This window comes from Rhinopithecus roxellana, chromosome 6, assembly GCF_007565055.1.
Source record: "Rhinopithecus roxellana isolate Shanxi Qingling chromosome 6, ASM756505v1, whole genome shotgun sequence".
Taxonomy (NCBI): Eukaryota; Metazoa; Chordata; class Mammalia; order Primates; family Cercopithecidae; genus Rhinopithecus; species Rhinopithecus roxellana.
This window is the reverse complement of record NC_044554.1, coordinates 105632604-105655472: the sequence shown is the minus strand read 5'-3', so window position 1 is coordinate 105655472 and position 22869 is coordinate 105632604. Positions and strand designations below refer to the sequence as shown.

The window sequence follows — 22869 nt, the reverse complement described above, 5'->3', positions numbered from 1 at the left end:
GCTGGGACCACAGTTGTGTGCTGCCACGCCCAGCTGATTTTTAAATTTTTTGTAGAAACAGGATCTCTGTATGTTGTCCAGGCTGGTCTCGAACTCCTAACCTCAAGCAATTCTCCTGCCTTGGCCTCCCTAAGTGATGGTCTCCCAGGCATGAGCACCATGCCTGGCTGAAATCATTTCTCTTTATGGTAGCAGAACCGTCCTCCTTTTCCTCCCTTATTCGTCCCCCAGGGTGCTAGAGTATATGTTTTAATGGAAATATAACACAATACACCAAAATGCACAGATGGTAAGTTTTCAGTCTGTCGGATGACAGAGTGAGTGTGTGTGTGTAACCCCCCAATGCAGGCGAAGACACAGAACCTCACGGGTCACACAGGACCCTGTGAATGTCTCATTGCAGCCTGAGTGACACTTGTGTGTTCAGTCTTCGGCGAAAGGCGGCTCTCACTGTCTGGAAGCCGTCTCTCTTCATGGCTGATGGCTCCTGTGATGCCCGCTGCTGCCTTGGTCACCTCCTGGGGAGCACTCAGCTTGTCGACGTCTGCCTTCCTCAACCCAGGGCCCTGCTCAGCGCCAGGCAGGGTGTGAGCCAAGCCACAGCTGCTCCTGCGGCCATGCAGTTGGCCTCCCGGCCCCATCCCAGGGCTGCGCTCTCATGGGAGCTACTCCAAGCAGGCCCTGCCTGGGTACCCGAGACCAGTGTGCGAGTCTGAGTGTAGGGCTCCGCGGCTCAGTCATCTTTCGCGAGTGACTCTGGCTTTGAGGATATCTCAAGAAATCTCACTGGTCTCTGGTTCCAGGCCCTGGGTCATGTGAGGATTTCAGATGCATGCGGTTTTTTTTCCCAGCCCTTGACGGAAGTGCTGGGCTGATGGGGCTGGTACAGAGGTGGACGCCTTGGCCTCAGGCTGTGAGCCACCTGTGAATGAATGTGAATGAACTTGTCTTCAGGCACATGTTACTCCATGCTGTCCTCACAGAAACCTCATGAAACCTTCTGGAGATGCCTGAGGCCTACCCGCCTGCCGCCGGAGGCTGTGAAGGCTGAGGTTGCCGTGGCCTGCCTGGCCTCAGCAGGTCCCTGGGCTGGCCACTGTGGTCATGGGTCCACCCTGCAGTGATGCCGTGTCGGGAGGCATGGGAGAGCGGGGTGGGTCCGGGACTCACGCACAGCTCCCAGCCCTGCTGCTTCCGGATGGTCCCGCCTCTTCCAAGCTGCACCTGTGAAGTGCCTTTGACCTTGCGAGGTTGCCACGTGGACTGATGTAAATGGGGATGACGATGTGCCTCACCTAAGGCCGGTGTCCACGGTGCCAGCCGCCTGTGTACCCAGGACAGTGTGCCAGGCATGGCAGACATGGCCAGGCTGCAGGGGGTGTGGGCAGCTCTCATGGGTGCTTCTCGCTGCCCGGGTCAGCTCAGCCTTGCGGGGAGTGTGGGCGGCTCTCATGGGTGCTTCTCGCTGCCCGGGCCAGCTCAGCACCTGTTGTCTTCCCCCATGTGTGGGGTGGTCTCTGGCCTGGTAGCTTGTGGATGCGGGTAGACCTGGGCGGGGTATAGGGCTGCATGAGGAGAGCATGAATGTGGACGGTGAGTATCTACCGCGTGCTGAGGCTCTGCCCGGGGATATGGGGTGCCCCGGATGCCCTGACCTGGCTCCCTGTGTCCCCGGGAGCACCCGGGGCTGCAGCTCGGTGAAGTGCATCGTGTCTAGGCCCAGATTGGTGGATGTCCCTGTTCATCTGCCGTTCCCAGTCCCAACTACTGGTGACCCCAGCAGTGGCCGGATTATCCAGGGTTCAGCTGGCTGTGAGGAGGGCAGTGTGCTGCTCCCAGGCCCTGAGGCACCAAGCTTTCCAGTGTGCAGTCCACACAGCCCAGCATGACCACGGCCACCTGCCTCCTGATGACAGTGGCTGGGCGGGCTCCAGGGCCTCCCTGGTGCAGTGTGAGGGCACCAGGTGGGGCTGGTGGTGGGCAGAGCTCAAGGCCAGGCAGCATGAGGGCACCAGGTAGGGCTGGTGGTGGGCAGAGCTCAAGGCTGGGCAATGTGAGGGTGCCAGGCGGGGCCGGTGGTGGGTAGAGCTCAAGGTCTTCCCTTCACCCACAGGCGTTGCACAGGGGTGTTGGGCAATGGGAGTCGCTCGGGTGCCCCACTGAGTGGGGCACCACACCAGAGGCTTGGGGGGCTCAGGTGCTCACACCTGCAGCCTCCTTGGGGGCATCTGGAGCCTGGGTTTGACTCTGTTGTGGCGTCCAGAACCAGCAGGCACCAGGATGGTCCATGGGAAGTCCAGAACCTGGCTCTGGCTGGGCCTGTAGGGGAGCTTGGGGGCCCATGGTCTGCAGAGCGGACAGGCTGAGGAATCTGGGCTGTTGCCTCAGTCACTTTCCGCAGGCTGTGTCCCCAGGGGCTGTAGTGCCTCGTTTTCTGTGTCTCCAAACATACTTCCCCCATCCCCACCACATGTGCACATGCCAGACACAGGTGTGCATATACATACCCACACTTGCATACACACACATACACACGCACCCCCGCCTTGGTCTCTCCTGGTGACTTGCCCGGTGGTTTCCAGTTACCTTTGCCTGCCTCTCGATTCCTCCCTCATTCTCAGGCCTGCTGGGCCTCCCCACCCTGCAGATCCCACATCCCACTACAGCCTCCTGCCTCACTCCGGGGCTGGCCCTCCATTTCCTTCCTGGCCTTTCGTGTGTGCTGTGGCCTGGGGAGTCTCACAAGGCCCCCTGCCTGGCTCTTCTTCCCGGGTTCTAGGACAGCCACAGTGTGTTTAGGTGGTGGGGGCAGTGGGGAGCCAAGGGTCATGGGAAGGAGTCAGAAAGGGGCAGAGGCAGAGGATGTGGGGGAAAGCAGGAACCGCAGGGCAGAGGCCCAGGGCAGGGGTCTTTGAGGTCCTGAGCCCTGTGCACTGTGCAGGTTGTGGGTACAGGGTCACTGTCCCCAGCAGGAAGCTGGACTGCTGATGTCCCAGCACCACAACAAGGCCCAGCCTTGCTGTTCCATGAGACTGTGAGGAGGAGGTGACTGGCTTTTCATTGCTGGCTTTTCTACCCTTAGTGTGGGGTCAAGCCTTGTGCCCTTTGGGGAGTGTGTGGGGGCAGGAGACCCTTCCGCCTGGGTCGGGGTCCTGCTTGGGGGTGGCTATGGCGGAGGAGATGCTCTGAGGTGGGGCCTCTGCCAGGAAAGTCACCTGATTCTGTTCTTTAAGCATGAGCCTGCCAGGGAGAGTGAATGGATTTCCTCTGATTGAAAGTCCCATGCTGAACCTTTCCCTCCGTCTTTCCCCAATTCCACAGTCCTTCTTGGGCCCACCCCTGGCACCCCCATTCACAGTCAGTTTCCTGCGAGAGGTTTTTAGAATGGACCTTGGTTCTGTCAAGCCTCCCGCAGCCCACTAGGTCTCTGTCTCCATCAGTGGGCTCTGGGCCTCGTGGGGCGGCCACACTGGCCCCTGCCACTCCTCTGGCCACCCTCTGCCCGCTCTGTCTGTCTCCATCAGTGGGCGCTGGGCCTCACGGAGTGGCTGTGCTGGCCCCAGCCACCCTCTGGCTGCCCACTGCCCAGCTCCTGGGTCCCGTTGCTCCATAGGGAGCGGAGGCTGCGGGGTGGTGGGGTTTGTGTTTCCCGCAGTCCTAGAAATGGGTCCCGGCCCACCCCAGTCTCAGGCCGAATCCTATCTTGTCTTGCAGGCTCAGCTGTCACAGGCCCTGGAGGAGCTGGGAGGCCAGAAACAAAGAGCAGACATGGTGAGTCAGACGCGGGAGTGGCTGGGATTCAGGACACCTGGACCCTGGGTCCGGGCAGGGACGCCTGTCCCCGTAAGCCCTCAGGCAGCAGGCACCAGTGCATGGCTGCCTCCTCTGTCGTTGGAAGCTGTGTTGAGCGGGGAAGGGTGTGTGAGGAGCCTGAGTCCCATCTCTACCAGTGACAGGTGGCGCGCGCCTGGGCAGAGCACGGCCCCTCGGGCCCCACCACTGTGTTTGTGGCAAGGGGGCAGTGACGTGTTTGCCGCACGAGGCCACGGTGTCAGAGGCAAAGCAGGTGTGCGAGCCCGCGAGGGGTCTGTGGCGAACTAGGCATCGGTGCTGTGGCTTCATGGACCCCTGTCCTGACCACACAGGACCCGAGTCCCCAGTGGGACGGTGCCTCAGCTGGGGCTCGGGCGTCACTTAGTATGGGTCCTGACCAAGAGAGGGACGTCTCCAGCGAGTGCTTCTCTGCCGTCTGTGAATGCGGCAGGTGTGCTTTTAAGCTGTTTTCTCCTCAGCCCACATCGGCCCCACTCTCGCTGGTTTGGCTGCCTCCGAGCCTGGGTGTAGCCGCAGTGTGGGCCCGTTCGGGGCCAGGCAGGCTTTCCTGGTTTCTGGACCTCCAGTGTTAAAAAGCCTCCCACTGTTGCAGGGAACAAATGGGCTTTGCTTTTGAAGTGTTTTGGCCTAAACAAAGTGCAGGTTCCGTCCATGCTGCCCTGTCCTTGGCCATGTCTGTGAAGGACACGGACGGCCCTGGGGCATGCGTGCGTGCGTGTGGCTGCATATTCTGTCCCGGGCCACGCGTCAGGCTGGCCTGGGTCGCAGGCGGAGCGGCTATCAGCGTTGTATGGACCCCAGGGCCTGCAGCCCAGGTCGAGGCTCCCATCTGGGCGTGCTTGCTTGCCAGCTTGTGACTGGGAGCTGGTGTCCTGGCTCTCAGGGCCTCCACCTGGCAGGGGTGTGTCGAGGGTTCATCGCTTGACCGATTCTGGGGCCAGCTGCACAGCCTGTGGCGGTTGTGGCTGTGGCCATGGTTACATGGTCGAATGGGGTTGGAAATCACCCTCTTGAGAGGTACGGGCACCAGGCCTAGATTGGGAATGGGCGAGGGTTGTCTGCTGAGACCCTGGAAGAAGCTGCCAGTGGCGCAGAGAGGCAGCAGCAGGGTACCTCACAGGTCTGGGTCTGGGTAGAGCTGGCATCTGCAGGACTGAGGCCAGGCGTGCTGGTGACAGCTGCCCTGAGGCTCCAGAACGGTCGCTCTTCACTCAGCAGCCGCTTAAGGACATTCCTCTCGGTGCTGGGGATGCGGCAGCCAGCAATACAGGCTCCTGCCCTCCTGGAGGCACACTGTTGCCGAGTGAGTAGTCAGTGGCCCATGGGAGAGTGAAGGACAGAACTTCGGTGGTGGCAAATGCAGGAGCCACAGTTTCCCGGGGCCGTCCTGCAGACCGTCCTGAGCCAAGCCTGGGGGACCCGAGTGTTGGTGGTGGGAGTAGGGGGGCAGGCAGGGCCCGGGACCCAACAGCGAGTTTCGGGGTGACAGAAGCGGGGCCCGCAGTGGTTGGTAGTCTGACCTTGTGGGCCCTGTGTGGTCACGGCAGGGCTGTGGTTTCGTGGGTGGAGCAGGTGGTGACACAACCTGGTGTCCATTCATAAAGGATGCCTGGCTGCTCTGTGCAGGGCCGCAGTGGGTGAGAACTGGCAGGGCTGGGGCTGGCCGGGGTGGGAGACACAGGTGCCCTGGCCTAGGACTGCAGTGGTGTGCAGAGGTGTGGTCCGAGTCGGCTCTGTTGAAGGGAGATTCAGGTGAGGTAGAGAGCGTGAGGGCCAGGAATCGAGGACGGCTTCGGCATTCCGCCCTGGGTAGGCTCATGGTATGGGGTGGGGATATTGGGGGTGAAGTGTGGGAGTCTCATGCCTGCCACACGTTGGGTGCGCAGGGCTGGAGGCTTTGAGTCAGTGCCCTGGGGTCAGAGGTGCCCATCCGTTCTGCATGGTATTTCAGTTGTCAGGAATGAGTAGGTAGCAAAGAAGTCAGAACCGGAGGGTCAAGCCTCTTCGGGACGTTCCAGCGTCCTGGCATCTAGTCTTGGGGAGCGCCATGAGTTTGGGGACTCCGTGGAGGGCAGATCCATTCACAGAGCCCTGGAGAAGGAAGTGTTTTCAGGGGACAGTCAGACTGCAGAGAGGACCCAGAAGGGGAACAGAGGATTGCCCTGGGCCCTGCAGCCGGCGTTTCGTTGAAGAGAGGAGAGGGAAGGCACAGAAGGGCCTGCTCGGGCTGGGCCTGGAGCCGGAGGGAGATTTGTTTTACCCTATGGGCAGTGGGAGAGCAGTTTATGCTGATGGGAGCCTCGCTGTAGTGACGGGCGTGATGTAGGGCTGGGGCAGTAGAGGGTCATCCAAGGGGACGGGGACCAGCAGGTTGCTGGAGCTTCCTGTCTCTTCCTGAAGTGGGCATGAGGTGGACTGGCCTGTGGGAGTCCCAGCAGTCACGCTGAGGTTTGTGGTGTGAACTTGGAGCCAGGTTGGGCGGCAGGCTTCTGTCTGCCATGCTCAGGTGCTTCCCGGCAGACACAGTCACTGGGGAATGGGGGTTCGTGCGGGCGGGTTTGCCAGGGGAGCACGGTGGAGGGAGGGAGGCGGGGATGTGACACTTGGCTCAGCGGAAGGAAAAGCAGGCTGTTGGGACCTCCATTACAGGCCTTTCTTGGGTCTGGGTTTTAAAATTAGAGTATGAACCATGTTTCTCTTCAGGCTGTAGAAATACTGGGGGGTTATTGTTTTGTTTGTTTTCCTCCCTGTGTTCTGCTGTGAGCTTTCACTGCTGATGGAATTTGCAGGGGAACGCATCATAACTGTATTGTTTAATGGCAGGTCTGAGACTCAGTTTCTGTTCCTCTGCCTTCATCTGAGATGGCTCAGGGCAGGCCTGAAAGATGCTCCTGCTTCAGTGAGTGGGTTAGGGGACTGTGTGGACTGTAGGGTCTGGTGTCTGGCAGTGAGCGGGGTTAGGGGGCTCTGTGGACTATGGGGTCTGGTGTCCATCAGTGAGCAGGGTTAGGGGGCTCTGTGGACTGTGGGGTCTGGTGTCCGGCAGTGAGCGGGGTTAGGGGGCTCTGTGGACTGTGGGGTCTGGTGTCCGGCAGTGAGCGGGTTAGGGGACTTTGTGAAGTGTGGGGTCAGGTGTCCGTCAGTGAGTGGATTAGGGGACTCTGTGGACTGTGGGATCTGGTGTCCGGCGGTGAGTGAGTTAGGGGGCTGTGTGAACTGTGGGGTCTGGTGTCCGGTAGTGAGTGGGGTTAGGGGACTCTGGACTGTGGGGTCTGGTGTCCGGCAGTGAGCAGGGTTAGGGGGCTCTGTGGACTGTGGGGTCTGGTTCCCCTGAGTGCAGGTGTTCAGGAAGGATACCAGGGCCCTCTTCCGCCTGTGTGGGGGTTGGCAGGGGGTTGGTGGGGGGCGTGCCCAGGACCTTCCTCTGTCGGTGCTTCCTTCTCAGTGACTGAGCTTTCTGGACGCTTCAGTGAGGTCCCTTTTCCTGTTGCCTCTGGAGCAGCCTGGGGTGGGGTGGGTGCTGTTTGCGGAGGGATGCTCCCATCTGAAGATGCCCTGTGGAGACCCTGGTGTTCCGTGTGTCATCACGCCAGCTGCCTTACTGTTGGCCTGAATTGAAACGTGCCTGGGGGCCACGCTTCCGCTTGTGCAGGAGGTCAGGAGGGTTAGAAATGGAGTTGTCTGAGCTCAGGCCAAGCCCTCAGCATTATGGCTGAGCCACTTGCATGGCACCTGCAGCTGCTCTAGAGCGTGGACTCCCCACACCCAACAGAGGCATGGACGCCTCGGAGCTGGCACCTTGGCCTGGGCGTTGGCCCTTCTCCAGCTGCACCTTGGCCCGGGCACTGGCCTTCTCTGGCTGCAGGTGGTTTTGGAGGAACCGCTCACTCCAGGCCTCTTTCGTGGGGAGGGAGCCGGAAACTGGTCTTGGGCCTTCCGGCGGGGTGGGTGTAGCCACCCCTGGAGTGCTGGCTTCCCTGGATCTCTGGGTGTGGTCAGGGGGCTGTGAAGAGCACTTGGTGCAGCGCTGGGCTGGAGGTTTGGCTGCTTTTCAACCTGTGTTTTTTCTTTTTTAGCCCATAGAATTTATGTTCCTTATTCATCGTACCCAGCAGTGTTTAAGCTCTAATGCCTGGGCCCCAAGCTACAGCATTTGACTTCGAATTTGGTGGTGGGAGGATTGCCCCCAAGCAGGATCGTGATTTTACCCCTCCCCGGATTGAGCTCCTGTTCCTGGCCCCCATCCTTTGTTTGGAGCCATAGGCCCTCCAGATGGGCTCCCGAGGGATGAGAGGAGGGGTCTTGTTGGCTCTGTGCCCCTCTTGCCATGCAGAGCCCTTCAGAGGAGGTACTGGGGAGAGCAGTGCCAGGCAAGGGGGCCACAGGCACCGTGGTTGGGGCTGGCCCCTGCCAGGCATGCCTTAAGGCCAGTGGCCTCCCTCCCCTGCCCCCCACCACCTCACTGGGCTGTGCAGCCCTGGGCTCCAGGTCGCCCCTTCTCCGTGTGACCCGGAGCCCTCAGTGCCGTGGCTTCTTCCCCGGGGATTACAGGTGCAGGCGCATGGTCCTGTCTGAAGGGGTCTCTGGGCTGTGGGACAGCCTGACTCCCTTTTCATTTTATGGTGGAGGAACCAGAGCGGGAGCTCGCCCTGAGCTGGGATGGCTGGAGTCACCCCTGGTTCTAGCTCTGAGGCCCCTCCCATCCAGTTCCCTGTAACTGGCTTGGCAGTGGTAGCTGTCTGGGGAAGGGGCTCCCCTGTTCCTGGAAAGGCTGGGGCCTAGGTAGTCTGCACCCTCAGGGCTTGTGTGGAGAAGCCATATTCCAGGCAGGGCTGACTGCGTCGCTCACGCCTTCTGTCCACAATGGTTTGAAACGTGCCCTGGTGCCCGTCCTGTCTCCCAGCCTGCAGCTCCTTTACCCGCTATTTTCCAACCCAAAGTCGTTTTGTTATTTAGGAAAGGAGAAAAGAGAGAAAAAAGAAAAAGTTAAATCTTTAGTTAATTGCCAATGACAAGACAAAGGCACTCTGACTTTCTTATTAATTAGCAAACCTGTACTAATTAAGTAAGCATAAGTACAATTCATGATTTCTTCTTTAAATGCAATTAATATCGCAGGGAGAGATTTCCTGAGCCATCCTTGTATCATTAGCAAACCCCTCTCATTAGCTAGGCCCGCAGTGGCTGGAGATAGGAGTCTTTTGATTACAGCTATGAAAAGTCCTCTAATATTTTATATACTTTGGGGAGTGGGGAGTGAAGATTTATTTTCCGATTTAGAGGGAATTACGCTGCTCTCAACTCTGATTAAGCAGCATCTTCCTTGATTCCTGATTTCCCTTTGTGGCCCCTCTGGTCCTGCTCCTTGCTCCCAGGGGCACCCTGTGCCAAGTCTGCTCCACCAAGGGCCGCGGCTACCACAGCACTGAGGCCCAGCCAGGCTGCTTCCCATCCCCCACCCTTCTTTGTCCATCTCTGAAATGGGCAGGGTGTTGAGGCCCCCTCTGAGTTGGGCCTAGCAGCAAGTGCTTTACAGACAGATTCTGAAATCTGGCGACCATGAGCAGGGCAAGTCCCGTGGGCCCCATGGAGAAGCCCCAGGCTCTCTGGGGTCTCCCGTGCAGGAGCCTGTGGTCCGTGTGGCTGTCAGAGCCTCTGGCTTCTCATGGGAAGGTGAGGACGCCAGCAAAGCTTGCCCTGAAGAGACTCCCAGTGAGGCCTGTGTGTAGCCTGTAGGGCCATGCACACCTAAGGGCTGTATGTAGACCCTTGGGGGGACCCTGCCTGCCCAGGAGCCGTGTGTAGACCCGGAGGGGACCCTGCACACCCAGGAGCCGTGTGTAGACCCGGGGGGGACCCTGCCTGCCCAGGAGCCGTGTGTAGACCCGGGGGGGACCCTGCACACCCAGGAGCCGTGTGTAGACCCGGGGAGACCCTGCATGCCCGAGGGCTGTGTGTAGACCCTGGGGCACCTTGCACACCCAGGAGCCGTGTGTAGATCTGCAGGCCCCACATGCATGGGAGGCATGGTTGGTGCCTCTGTCCTCACTGGTGCTGATACTGAGGATGGACCAGGCAGCTGTGAGCCCCTCCTCAGTGCCAGTCCTCATGGCTGTGCCCTGCCCGGAATCTGTCTAGTCACATCCACCAGCATGGCCAGTGCCTCCAGATGAATGATCATGAGAGCCTCCTGGTTTGGTAACTGACAGTGCCTCATTTCACCTTCTGGACCCATCCTGCACGACTGAGCCCTGCTTCTGACCAGAGTGCTTCGTGTGTGGGGCATGCTGCAGGGGCTCGCTGCTGGTACCGGGTTTCTGTGTGGCTGGTGGTAGCCTCCTGATTCCTGGCAAAACGTTCAGTTAACACTGCACCAGCATGTATGTCCCCACGTGCCCTGGTGTGCAGGTGTCCTGAGCTTGGAGAGGCTCTTTGGGGCCAGGGATGTGTCTGGGGCATGTCTGGGGAATGGCTGAAAGTCTGAGACTGTGTCCTCCAGCTGACTCTCCTCCCCTCCAGCCCTGGAGGCAGCCTCTCCTAGGTCCCCGCCTAGGGCTCCTGCGCCCGCCTTGCCGTCCCACACAGGCCGGAACCCTCCCTCCCCTCCTGGGCCTCCTGCGCCCACCCTTGGATCCCATACAACTGGTCCCTTCCCGCAGCCACACCTGTTGCCTCTCTTGCTGTGTGGCCACCAGCAGGTGCTTCACTGCCTGTTCCTTGGGGTGGAGAGAGGAAGGGGGAGCCTCCCTGGAGTCTCACAAAGCTAAGTGAGTTCACGTGCTGGGAAGATCCAGGCTGTTCTGGGAAGCGATTCTGGGTGAGAACAGGGGCCTGATCTTCCTCAGCAGCCCCAGGGCTGGTTCCAGGCTCGCTGCCCCTTGGTCAGCTCAGGTTTCCCTGCTCCAGCCTCATCCTCAGTGCGTGCCCCGAGGCTCCTCCACAGAGCGGAAGGAATCGCTGGGCCACAGCAAGCGTCACGTGGAGCAACCTTTGCTCTAAATGCCTCTTGCATTTGAGAGAAGTTTGTCTAATTCAGGCACTTGCTGAGCTCCTCTTCTAGGCCGTTGTCTGAGGGAACAGAGACCCCGTGGCTGCGCATCTGTCTATTCAGCTGCCCTCACGGGAGCACCACAGACCGGGCTGCTTAAAATAGCAGATGTTGGCCGGGCGCAGTGGCTCACGCCTGTAATCCCAGCACTTTGGGAAGTGGAGGCTGGTGGATCTCTTGAGCCCAGGAGTTCAAAACTGGCCTGGGCAACAGAGTGAGACCTCGTCTTTATCTAAAAAATAAATAAAATAAAACAAAACACCAGCAGATGTTTGTTGCTCCCAGTTCTGGAGGCTGGAAGTCCAGGATCGGGAACTGACCAGTCTGGTGTCTGCTGAGGCTGCCTGGTTCCAGGTGGCGCCCTCTCACTGTGTCCGCACACGGTGGGGGGGGCGAGGGAACTCTGGGGTCCCTTTTATGAGGGTGCTAATCCCCTCCCTGAGGCTCTGCCCGTGGCCTCCTCACCTCCCCTGGGCTCCCTCCTAGGATTTCAGCATGGGAGCGGGAGCACACAGTCCATGCCTGGGCCCACCTCCTTCCCGCTGTGTGAGACCCAGTGGGTGCTCACTGCCCTGCCCCATCTTCCTACTGGGTGGTCTCTACCTGGTCCCTCAGTGCCTGATAGGCCTGCCCTGCCCAGAGTGATGTCCCTGCCCTCTGAGCGCATCTTCTCACGCCCTTCCAAGCAGTCTCTGTGCTGCTCCTGCTCCGAGGACATCTTTTCAGTCCAGCGGAGCCTCAGGCTCCTTGGGAACCGAGCTGGACCGCTGCCCCTGCCCCTGCGTCGCAGACATGCTCTTCCCTCCCTGCCCACACGGGCCCGCACCCTCACCATCGCCGCCATCACTCTGCTGCCCCGGGCGTGGCAGTGGCACATGCGAAGCCAGCGTGCGCTGGTGCTCACCATGTCACAAGGGCACACTTGTTGTTGACACAGATTTTCCCACTGCAACCCTGGCAGCAAACCCACAAGCTGATTATGGCCCCAGATACTCAGACAAGGAACAGGTGCAGCCGGGATGAGTGACCTGCCCGTGTTCGAACAGGCAGTGGCAGAGAGTGCTCCAGGGTTCACACCCAGGCAGGCTGACCCCAGACCCTGTGGCCAGTGCGATCGCAGGGGGCTTCCTCGCATCAGGCCGTCTGTGAAATCCACCAGGGCGGGACCCCAGGGCTTTCTGGGGCTCCATCGCTAGCCCAGGGCCAGGCATTCAGCTGGGGATTTTATTTTATTTATTTACTTTTTTTGAGATGGAGTCTTGCTCTGTCACCCAGGCTGGAGTACAGTGGCCGGATCTCAGCTTACTGCAAGCTCCGCCTCCCGAGTTCCTGCCGTTCTCCTGCCTCAGCCTCCCAAGTAGCTGGGACTACAGGCGCCTGCCACCTCGCCCGGCTAGTTTTTTGCATTTTTTAGTAGAGACGGGGTTTCACCGTATTAGCCAGGATGGTCTCGATCTCCTGACCTCGTGATCCGCCTGTCTCGGCCTCCCAAAGTGCTGGGATTACAGGCTTGAGCCACCGCGCCCGGCCCAGCTGGGGATTTTAAAGCATCTGCCGAGGACTGAGTGGGGACAGGTGTGACAGGGACACTTCGTCTTCCCTCTGTCCCCTTTCCCAGTGTGAGCACCCAGCCTTTTCAGTGTTTCCCAGTTTGCAAAGATCTTAGGAGAAGATGCTGGTGATTTAATGTCATTACCTTGCAAGGATCATCTGCATTTTAGGAACAGTAGGCTGAGAAGATGTTTTCTTAGCCCAGAAAATAGATTTATCAGGCATAATGTCAGGGCCTTGGTTGTAGAGGATTTGGATCCCTGCTTCTCCTCCAAAAAAGCAGAAGAAAATCTCAGTGCAGAGGGAACGTGTAAGCTTGTTTCCTGTCTGGGCCAGAGCCACAGTGTGTGAGCTAGCAGAGCCTCAGAGTGTATCTGATACGTCGTGACCTCTGTGTTATTTTCTCTTTCAGAATTATCTTAGAGATTCTCCGAGGTTTTTTCCAGTAAACTTCAGAGGGAGCTTGCCAAGGTTCTGCCAGTCCTCTTGGATGGCCTTGGTCTGCGGACTGACGTGGAGAGGCAAGCTCGCCGCAGTGCAGATCCCCTAGAAGCCCTCTCCCCTCCCTGCATGATGGGTCCTGCCCATTGCTTACTGGGGTTATTCCTGGGTGGTCTAGAATCCCAATCACCTGCATGTTGCTGCTGTCTGCACACTTGCCACGTGACCCATGGGGGCCTCTTTTGGGCATTGGGGATGGGGATGAGGAGAAGGTGGGCACTTCAGACTCAGAGCAGTGAAGTCCCCCGTGCATTCCACGCCACGAAACTTAGAAAGATTTAGTCTGTAATAACCACAAGAAAGGAAATTGGTTCATTTATCTTGAAAAATTATGGGAGTAATTCCGTATAGGGGAAACGTCGTACCCTCATCCTAAGTACGAAGCATTTTCCTGTGATTTAAACTTCTCATGTCTCCGCAGTAGCCCTTTCTGGCTTAGCTTTTTCTCAGCTACAAGTATCTTCCATAAGCTGGTCCCCTTCTGGCCCCAGGCCCACAGTGGTGGCACCTGCCCCGCCCCTGCCACCTGCCTCCCTGACGTGGAGCCCATGCCATCCTCGCCTCTGCCTGTTCTGGAGACACTGGGACTTTTCCTTGAACTGGGCTGCCTGGGGGCTTGTTTTTGCCTGTGATGCAGCCAGCAGCTCTGGCAGACAGCCTTCCCCAAGCTACCCCAGCCGAGTTAACTTCCACAGCGAGAGGCTTCACAGGGACAGGAGATGGCCTCAGATGTCCTACAAAGGCAGATGTAGGAGTGGGGCTGATAGGAGGGAGGGAGGCCCTTTCTGTAGGGATAGCTTTCAAATTCAGGCTTTTTTCTAAGCAGGGGCTCTTTATCCAGCATCCCAGGGCAGGAACTCAGTTCTCCGTGAAGCCCTTGCAGCTGCATACACATTTGTGTTACATGCACGCGTTTTTCTTCAGAGAGCAGTTGCCGTCTTCAAAAGGTTTCTGACACCTGTGCCTCCTCCCCGGTGTTAACAACTGCCCTGTTGAGGAGGCAGCCTCAATGATCCCAGCGAAGGTTCTAGAGCCCTTGGAAGCCACATGCACAGACACCACCATCTGGCTTCCCAATACTCCTCTTTGAGTGTAAACAGAGCAGGGTATCCAACTTGGCAGTCAGAGCAGTGGGACTCTGGTGGGACAGGTGCTCAGGCGCCCAGTGGTGCTTGTGAGGCCAGCAGTGGCAGCCCTGGGCACACCGCAGCCCTGGTGGTGAGGCCCCGGTTCCTCTGAGCACAGCTGCTCTGGCTCTGCAGCGGCCTGGTCCCGGGGCGGTGCCTGAGGAGTCATTCTGAGGAATGATGGTGGCCTCAGGCAAACATTCGGTTGGGACATGCGCGCCTGCTGGGCTGCTTTTTTTCTGAGGAGAAAGCATTTCCCAGCTCAGACACTCAGCCATGCTCACGAGGAGATGGCTGGGTGAGCAACAGGGCTGCCCGCGGCCCGTAGTGCCTGTGTCTCCTCCAGGCTGGAAAGGAAACTAGGGAGTGGACTCCACTTAAGATCCCCCCAGGCCTCCTCAGGAAGCCACAGCCACTCCAGAAGACTTCCCGGGGCTGGAGGGTGCAGAGCTGACCAGAAAGTTGGCCTCTGGCCCGGATGCCCAGCTCTGACCTCAGCACCCTCTCATCTCTTGGAGACCCGGGGCCTCTGCCCCAGTCAGCCCTGGGAGCCCTGGGATGCAGGCCCTCACCTCGCAGCCAGAACTCTGTGAGGCTCTGGGCCTCAACCTCACTACCGCAGGGGGTATGGGGTGCAGCTGAGACTCAGGGATGCCACATGAATGGGCGATGAGGCGGCGCGAGTGCCTGTGCGTGTGGACGCCCTCACTCTGGCACTCAGCAGTAGCCTTGTGAATTAGAATTGCGGTGGGGGCAGTTACCCAGCTTCTCCTCTTATCAGTTTGTGGCATTAGGGAAGGCCCCTGGGAGCACACCCTGCATCTTCCCAAATTAAACCGAGTGCAAGGTCTCTTCCTAAAGCCTATGCTGTGCTAGTGAGTTTGCCACAAGGACCATTAGCATTTATGTTGTATGCAGGTTGGGGCTGTGAGTGGATCTGGCAGGCCAGACCTGCACTCCAGGAGGGACAGACCTTGTAGGCAGAGGGACACGGGGCCGGTCGGACTACACTGAGGCTGGGCCATGCCGAATCCGGGTCATGCTGAGGCTGGTCCGTGCTGAAGCCAGCCTGTGCTCAGGCTGCTCCACACTGAGGCTGCTCCACACTGAGGCTGCTGCACAGAGGCTGGTCCACACTGAGGCTGGAGCTGCTGCCAGGATGTCTGTGCTTGCGCTCAGGCTGCTCTCCTAGGGCCCCCACGCCTCTTGCAGGTTGGGTCTGGGCAGCGCACATGCTGCTGTGCAAGCTCCGTCTTCCAGGGTGAGGTGGCTCCCACCCTGAGGGCTCCCAGCCCATGCTCGGCTTTTTGCTCCCCACTCCCTGTTGGCCCCACCTGAAATCAACAGGTTGCTTCGTCTCAGTCAAACATACAGTTGAGTTCCGTAAATGAGACCAAAATCTGTTTCTGTGAGATAAAATTGATAAACCTCTAGCCAGACTCATCGTAAATAAGAGGACACAGATGAACACTCTTGGGCGTGAGAGAAGTGACCCTGGTGCCTGCCATTTTCCATGTTTCAGTAGAGCCGTCCTGGCGGGTGTGAAGTGGCTCCTGTGGGCTTCGTTTGCGTTCCCCTGAGGCCGGTGGTCCCGAGCTGCTCACTCTGCGCTTATCAGCCCCACGTTTGTTTTCTCTGGAGAAGCGTCTGTCCCATCCAGTGCCCGCTTTGTAAATGGGTTTTGTTGGTTAGTGGTGAGAGTCTTCATGTGTTCTAGATACTAGACCCTTCTCAGGTACATGATATGAGAGGCCCCTGGGGGGCAGCCCAGGAAGGGCTCTCAGTCTTGCTGGGCGTCAGGGCCTTGTCAGGGAGGAGATGGCCATCTGTGGGCCTTGGGAAGGGGCATAGAGGGGCCAGGCACACATGGCCCTGCCTCCTGCAGCCTGGTGCGGGCACAGGGTGTGGCCAAAGAGAACAATTTCCACAGACAGGCTTAGTGCTAGGACTGCCCGGAGCACACTCAGGGCCCCTGGAAGGCAGCCCTGGCTGGGAATCCTGTCCTCCAGGCTCTTGCCGTGGGATCATGGCCCTTCCCGAGAAGTCTGTCTGCGGCGCTGTCCTGCCCAGTCACACTGTGTGCCTGGGCCACCCTGGAGTGTGGCCGGGTCCTCCGGAGAGTCTGTCAGGGACTGGCCCATGGCACTGCCCTCTGCAGCCATGCTGTGCGCCTGGGCCATCCTGGAGTGCGGCCGGGTCCTCCGGAGAGTTTGTCAGGGACTGTGCCACCACTTCTCAGGCACTGCAACACAGGCATGAGGGAGTAAATGCAGAAAACGAGGTTTTAGGTACTGAGTACTCTGTACCTGGGCTGGGCCCAGAGCAACATCCTGTCCCCAGGCCTGGCTGTGGAGGGCTTCCCTGCCCTGTCGCTGCACTGGCGGGGCCCTGATCTGTCTGCGCCTGAAGTCTGGTAGGCTGGGCGCTCCACAAAGTGGCTGGGCCTCAGGTCCCTGTGGTGGGGACGGCCGGGCTGCTGTGTGCCACCTGAACGGGGGAAGGCCGGGCTGCTGTGTGCCGCCTGAACGGGGGACAGCCGGGCTGCTGTGTGCCGCCTGAATGGGGGATGGCCGGGCTGCTGTGTGCTGCCTGATCAGGGGACGGCTGGGCTGCTGTGTGCAAAGCCTGAATAGTGGACAGCCAGGCTGCTATGTGCGCCGCCTGTTGCAGGGGCAGAGTTGCCCCTGGGAGGTATGAGAGGTGAGTCTGTGACCTGTGGATGAATAATGAACGGGCTCTCCCCCATGTCGGGAAGCATTTAGCAGGGCCCTCTCCTTGTCCCCAGTGCCCTCTTCCTGGATCCCACCTTCCTGCCTGCGCTTCTGCACACCGCTCTGTCTGCCTGCTACTCCTTTCCTTCTGGGTCTCCTCGCCCTCATGGGCCTTCTGCCGCTCCTTGCCTCTCGTGGGCCTGCCCCGGCTGCAAGTAGGCATTCCACAGGTCCTCAGTGAGGCTGCCTCCTAGGGGCCTGCCTGACTTCCTGCCAGCTCAGCCTCCTCCCTAGGCTGCCCTGGAGGTTGGAGCTTCAGACATGGTCCCGTGCCCGGGAGCCCAGGTTTCCCACCCAGGGACAGGTGGTAGTATCCCCATCGTCATGGCGAGGGCTGGAGGCGCAGGTGCCTGTGAGTGACCTGCTGCTGCCCTGGGCCTGCGCCCTGCCAGCGGGTCCCACGGGTCCTCACAAGGAGCCCTCTGCACCCTCCCCTCTCGGCTGCCGAGTCCCCAGGAGAAAAAACGTGGAGCCGGGGCTGCTGGGCGGCCATGGCCCTGCCGTGCGGGCCTGATGGCTGGGCGAGGGAGCTGCAGTTGGTGCCGAGAGCACCGCGGGACCATCCTCGCGTTTGCTCTTCCCCACCTGCCTCTTTCCCCACTCCCCAGTGGCTTTCCTTCTTTTAAATACTGATATGTCTAGACAGCTTCTCAAACTGGTGGACAGTAGAGCCGACTCTAGGTCCTGTCTGCTCAGCATGGGCAGCTCCCTCTGCTTCATCCCGGCTGCTTCGACCCACCCCAGTGCCTCCCCATTCCAAGCTCGGCCGCACACACACTGGACATACCCGGGAAGTGGCCATCGCTGCATCCATGCCCATCATCCACCCACCCGTGTGCCTCCCCCAAGCACCGCCTGTGTGCCAGGTTCTGTGCTGGCAACAGGGCCCTACATGGTTGCCACGTCTCCTCCAGGGAACGCCCCATCCAGTGGGGAGGAGAGTCATGTGCGCAGTCACTGTGTGGTCTGGTGGAGTAGCGGGCGTGGTCACAGAGGAGTGGGGGTACTTCTGGCTGGCAGGGGAGGGGTGAGGGAGCTACCAGGACAGATTGTGGGGAAGGTGGCGTTTCAGTTGGATCTAAATGGCGGATGGGAGCGGGGGTGTAGGTGGAAGGTGACCCATGGACATGGGTCGTGGGTCTGCCCCTCTGTGGCTACTGTCCTGTGCCATGGGCCTGGAGGGGAATGCAGGGGCGAGAGCTGGCCTGGTGGGGAGGTGCAGGGTGAGTGGAGGACCTGCAGCATGGCTGGGGGTGTCGGGCACAGGCTCAAGGGGCAGGCATTGGCTGCTGTGAGAATATAGTCGGGAGCTTAATTATGAGTCTAAGGTTACACATTAAAATAAAAGGGCTTGATTTTTGCTGTGCACGTTGTGGCATACGTCAGCATTTCCCCCTGGTTTCCTGGAAATCATCCACAAATAACAAGAAGCCTGAAAACCAAAATGGCACTTAAATTTTGACAAAACAGAAATGCAGCTGCAAACCAAGCCCCAGGCAGAGGCAGGCAGCCCATGGCGCAGGAGAGTGCCTTGAGCAGACACATCCCCAGGGAAGCCTGGAGCAGTGCCGGCGGAGAGAGCTCCAGGAGGGAGCCGCCGAGTAGAACTCCCTTGCTGGCAGGAGCCCTTGTGAGAGGCAGCGCCTGACCCTGGCTTCGCGGTGGTGGGGCCAGGCGGCAGCTGGAACAGGGGTCCCTGGACTGGCGCATGGTTCCAAGCCACAGCAGAGGTTGGTGCTGAGCTGAGGGGTCACACGAGTGCATCACATGTGCTTGAAGCTGCATCTGTGGCAGAGAGAACATTTGCTCTTAGGAAAACTCACAGCGTCCTTTCTCTCCTGCCAGAGGGAGCTACTGGGGGCTGATTGGACTCACAGCAAAACTGTCACTGGATTTCAGATCAAAGGAAGCAGGCCTGTCCTTCCCCACTGCGAACCTATGCACGGAGCCGGATTCAATAAAACTCATCTTCAGCAGTGAGCAGTAAAGGTCACTCCATGCATTCGTGTAAGAGCAAAGGAGAAAAAGAAGAAAAACAAGTGGCAGAAAAAGTTTCACAGAAAAACGGTGGACACTGAGGAGATGAAAATTGTATCCAGACATTTTGCCAAGAAATAAAAGTTAACGAGGTGTTAGAGTCTGTGAGGCTTGGTGGAACACACATGCTCCAAGAAGAGACGGTGAGGCCGGGGGGTGCGTGAGACGGAACCCAGAGGGTCTCGGGGCAGGAGAGGGGGCAGCACGGGAAGAAAGGTGACCGGATGCACAGGGAGGCGAATCATGGGAAAAACTACGTAAAGAACCCGCAGCAAGAGTTCCGTCTCCTGAACTGGAAGATGAAGTGAATGTGGAGGCTGGGAAATGTAACTACTACATGTCATATACTCAAAAAGAAGTGTCAGGATGGCAGAGGGAGGAGAGAACATGAGGATGGCGTCCTCGCCGTTGACAGCCAAAGATGCAAACACACCATCTAAAGGTAATATCAGGTGCGGAGAGTAGATGGAGCTGCGTGTTCGGCTCCCTAGAGCACCAGGCGCAGTAGACTGGTCTATCCCGAGAGAGTGACTGTGAGGGCCTGGCTCCTGGCCATGGAGCCGGGATCTCGTGGTCTGCATCTGCTCACAGCAGACGTGGAAGAGCCCGTGCTGTGCCCAGTCCAGTTCTGCAGGCGTGAGAACCGGCGGAGCCTGTGGTGGAAACCCCAGTCCCGGGCGGAAAACAGAGCTGCCCCGCTCAGGCCGCCAGGCAGGCAGGGGAGGAACGCTGGCCTCCTCCAGTTTTCATTCCATTCAGGCCTCAAGGAGTTGGAGGAAGCCTGCCCATGGTGCAGCAGGCAGTCTGCTGAGTCCCCGATTCAAATGCTGATCTCTTCCACAAACCCTCCCAGGCACACCCAGAAAGAGTTTTGATCTGAGTACCCCAGGTCCTGTCCAGAGGACACATGGAATGAACCGTCACAGACTGTATAAAGTTAAACAGTGACGGTGATATATCTGACTAGTTAGGCACTGAACATAGGAGATACAGTAGGTACTGTCTAGTAGGAAAGTATAGGTGTGAAACAAAACTGAGTTATAAAAGCAACCAGGGTAAAACATGCACACTTTTCTAAGCCTCGAGAGAATTACACGCAAAAAAGTAAACTAGATTAAAAAGGCCACAGAATGACGTAGGTGTAAAAGCTATAAAATCGAAAGCATAACAACATAATACAACAGAAATAGACACAAATCAAGTTATAGATGGACTAAACTCTCCTATTAAAAGCAAAGGACTTCCTGATTGGATTGCAAAGCAAAACCAAACGTTGGAAAATATGGGAAGCAAAGGCATCCTGGTGACGTGAACCTGGAAAGCAGGAGCTGTGATCTCGATGCAGTGTGAGTTCAAGCCGGAAGCCGCTCGGAAACAAAGGTGGGCACTTTTCACAGCGAGTCGCAGGTGGGTTAGCCAAATAACATATCACCGCTGTTGGGAAAAGCAGAAATGAGGAGAGATTCACGGGGAAATTGTCAGAGACGCCCGTAGTAGAATTTATGTCCTCATCTGTGATATATCAAGTGGGCAAAGAATAATGGAAAAAACAGAAAAATATAGACGTGTGTAAAACCCAGATCCCCCAAATTAGAGAGTATACTCACATTAAAGGTGCGCATAGAAAACTACATTCACAAAGATTAATTGTGTCTTTGATGATAGAGAAAGCCTTTGTAAATTAAAATAAGTAGAACTAATATAACTTCTTGTGATTGCAGTGTGATGTGAAATCAAGAACAAAATCAGGAAAAAAAAAGCTCCTAACACTTGGAAATTAAAAATCAAAACCCAAACAGAGCAAAACACTTTGTCTTAAACAATTCTTGGTTCAAAGAATTACGGTTCAGAAGTGCATACAATCTAGAAAATAATTGTCATGAAAACACTTCTCATCAGAGCCTGTGGGAACCATCTAAATTCACAAGTTTAAATATTTGTATCATTCAACAAGAAAGCATGTAAATATGTGGATGAGACCTTCAACCCAAAGTCAGGAACAAAACGAAAATAAACCTTATTTAAACAAAAAGGTAGCAATTTGTAAAGATCAAAGCAGAAGTTAACAGGAAAGTGAAAAATGGTAGAAATAATAAATAAGTCCAAATACCTGTTATTTGAAATAAAACCAATAAAACATATGAATTATTCACAGTTCTAATAAAAAATTGATAGAAAGTATCACCATCCAAAATAAGAAACAAGACTAATTACCTGAGCTGTTGACTGAGCAGGGGCATGCCAGAGCGTTCGGGCATGCTGAGAATTCTGTGTCCTGACCTGGACGGTGGATACGAAGGTGTAGACGTGTATAAAAAGCCATCAAGCTGTGCACATAAGATCAAGCACTTCACTGCGTGTAAATTATATATACCTCGATGGGAAAGAAAATAAAAGCAAAAATTAAAAAATTGAAAAGAATGACGAGTCTTATCTGAATTCTATAAAAAGAATTATGAATTATATCTCAATTCCATTTTAATAATCTGTAGGAAATGAATAACTTTTTAGGGAAATGGTATCTATCAATCCCAACTCCAGAAGAGAGAGAAATTTTAAACAGACCAATTATTGTAGAAAAACGTTGTCCCAACATTGCCATGGCCGCTCTCCCCCTCCGCAAAAGGAAAGAAACAGAAAATGCATCAGGCCAAGCCAGTTTCATGGGAAAATTCTACCAGATTTGCAAAGTGCAGATACTTTGAACACTGTGTAAACCAGTTCAGACTGTAGGAAAAGGAGGGGAAGGCATTCTGGAAGTGAGTGTTGTATTGACACCAACAACTGCAAAGGCCTTACAAGCCTGTGTGTGTATGCGTGTGGGCGTGCGTGTGCATGTCTGGGTGGGCATGTGTGCATGTGTGTGCATGCACACGCATACATGCATCAGTGTCAGTGTTAACATGTCAAGTGAAATTCAGCAGGTTGAAATATACCATATGTAGTAGGGTTTATTCCAGGACCAGCCTGTCAGCTTGATTTTAGGATATCAATTTATAGAACACCCTCTTCATATTTGCTGAAAAGGCATTTGACAGAATCCAACATTCAGCCTTGATTAAAAACTCTTAATAAAATAGGAATATATGGGTAATTTCTCAGCATGATAGGAAATACCTCTTTGAAGCAAAAGGTGACATGCTGTAAATGAGAAAGTACCGGCTTCAGCTCCAGTGAAGCCACAGGCCACCTAAGGATGTCCAGCCTCACAATTGTGATTTAGTATTATTCTGGAGACACTAGTCATCCAAAGTAGACAAGCAAAAGAAACCCAAGGTATCCATATTGCGAAGGAGGAGGAAAATTGGAAAATTGTCCCTCTTTGTTGCTGGTAAGATTGTGTGCCAAGAGAATCAAGTGAGAACTGCTGCTGTCGATCGGAATTTAGCGAAGAGGGCGGGAAACAAAAATTTAAAATCACGTATACAAACATAAGTTAGAATGTAGAAGAAAAGGCCAGGCGCGGCGGCTCACACCTGTAATCCCAGCACTTTGGGAGGCTGAGGCAGGTGGATCCCTTGAGGTCAGAAGTTCGGGCCAGCCTCACCAACATGGTGAAACCCCATCTCTACCAAAAATACAAAAATTAGCCGGGCATGGTGGCATGCACCTGTAATCCCAGCAACTTAGGAGGCTGAGGCAGGAGAATTGCTTGAACCCGAGAGCTGCAGTGAGCTGAGATGACACCACTGCGCTCGAGCCTGGGTGACAGAGTGAGATCTGTCTCAAAATATATATATATACACACACATATATATATTTGTATGTATATGTATAGTGAGAAAAGCAAAGTACCAAATGATGTGTAGGACATCTTACCATTTTTATTAAAATAAAGTGTGGTGGGAGGAAGAACATAGACATATTGCTGGCATGCGCACCAGCAGCCTCTGGAAGGAACATATGCTCAAACCTCAGAACGTTGGTTGGCTGAGAGTCGGGGGCCTGGGGTGCTGGGGTTGGAAGTTGGAGAGAGGCTGCTCAGGGCATGGGCTTCCAT

General features: G+C 56.5%; 1 protein-coding gene across 6 annotated transcripts in view; it reads left to right on the top strand.

Annotated features, from left to right (window-relative positions):
* MAD1L1 (mitotic arrest deficient 1 like 1) overlaps positions 1-22869 on the top strand; it is a 412602-nt gene that overhangs the window by 226370 nt on the left and 163363 nt on the right. For all 6 annotated transcript variants that reach the window (XM_030932978.1, XM_010366657.2, XM_030932977.1 and 3 more), the window contains exon 14: positions 3715-3771. In XM_030932978.1, coding sequence (XP_030788838.1) covers positions 3715-3771 — 57 coding nt within the window. The remainder of the gene's footprint in view (positions 1-3714; positions 3772-22869) is intronic.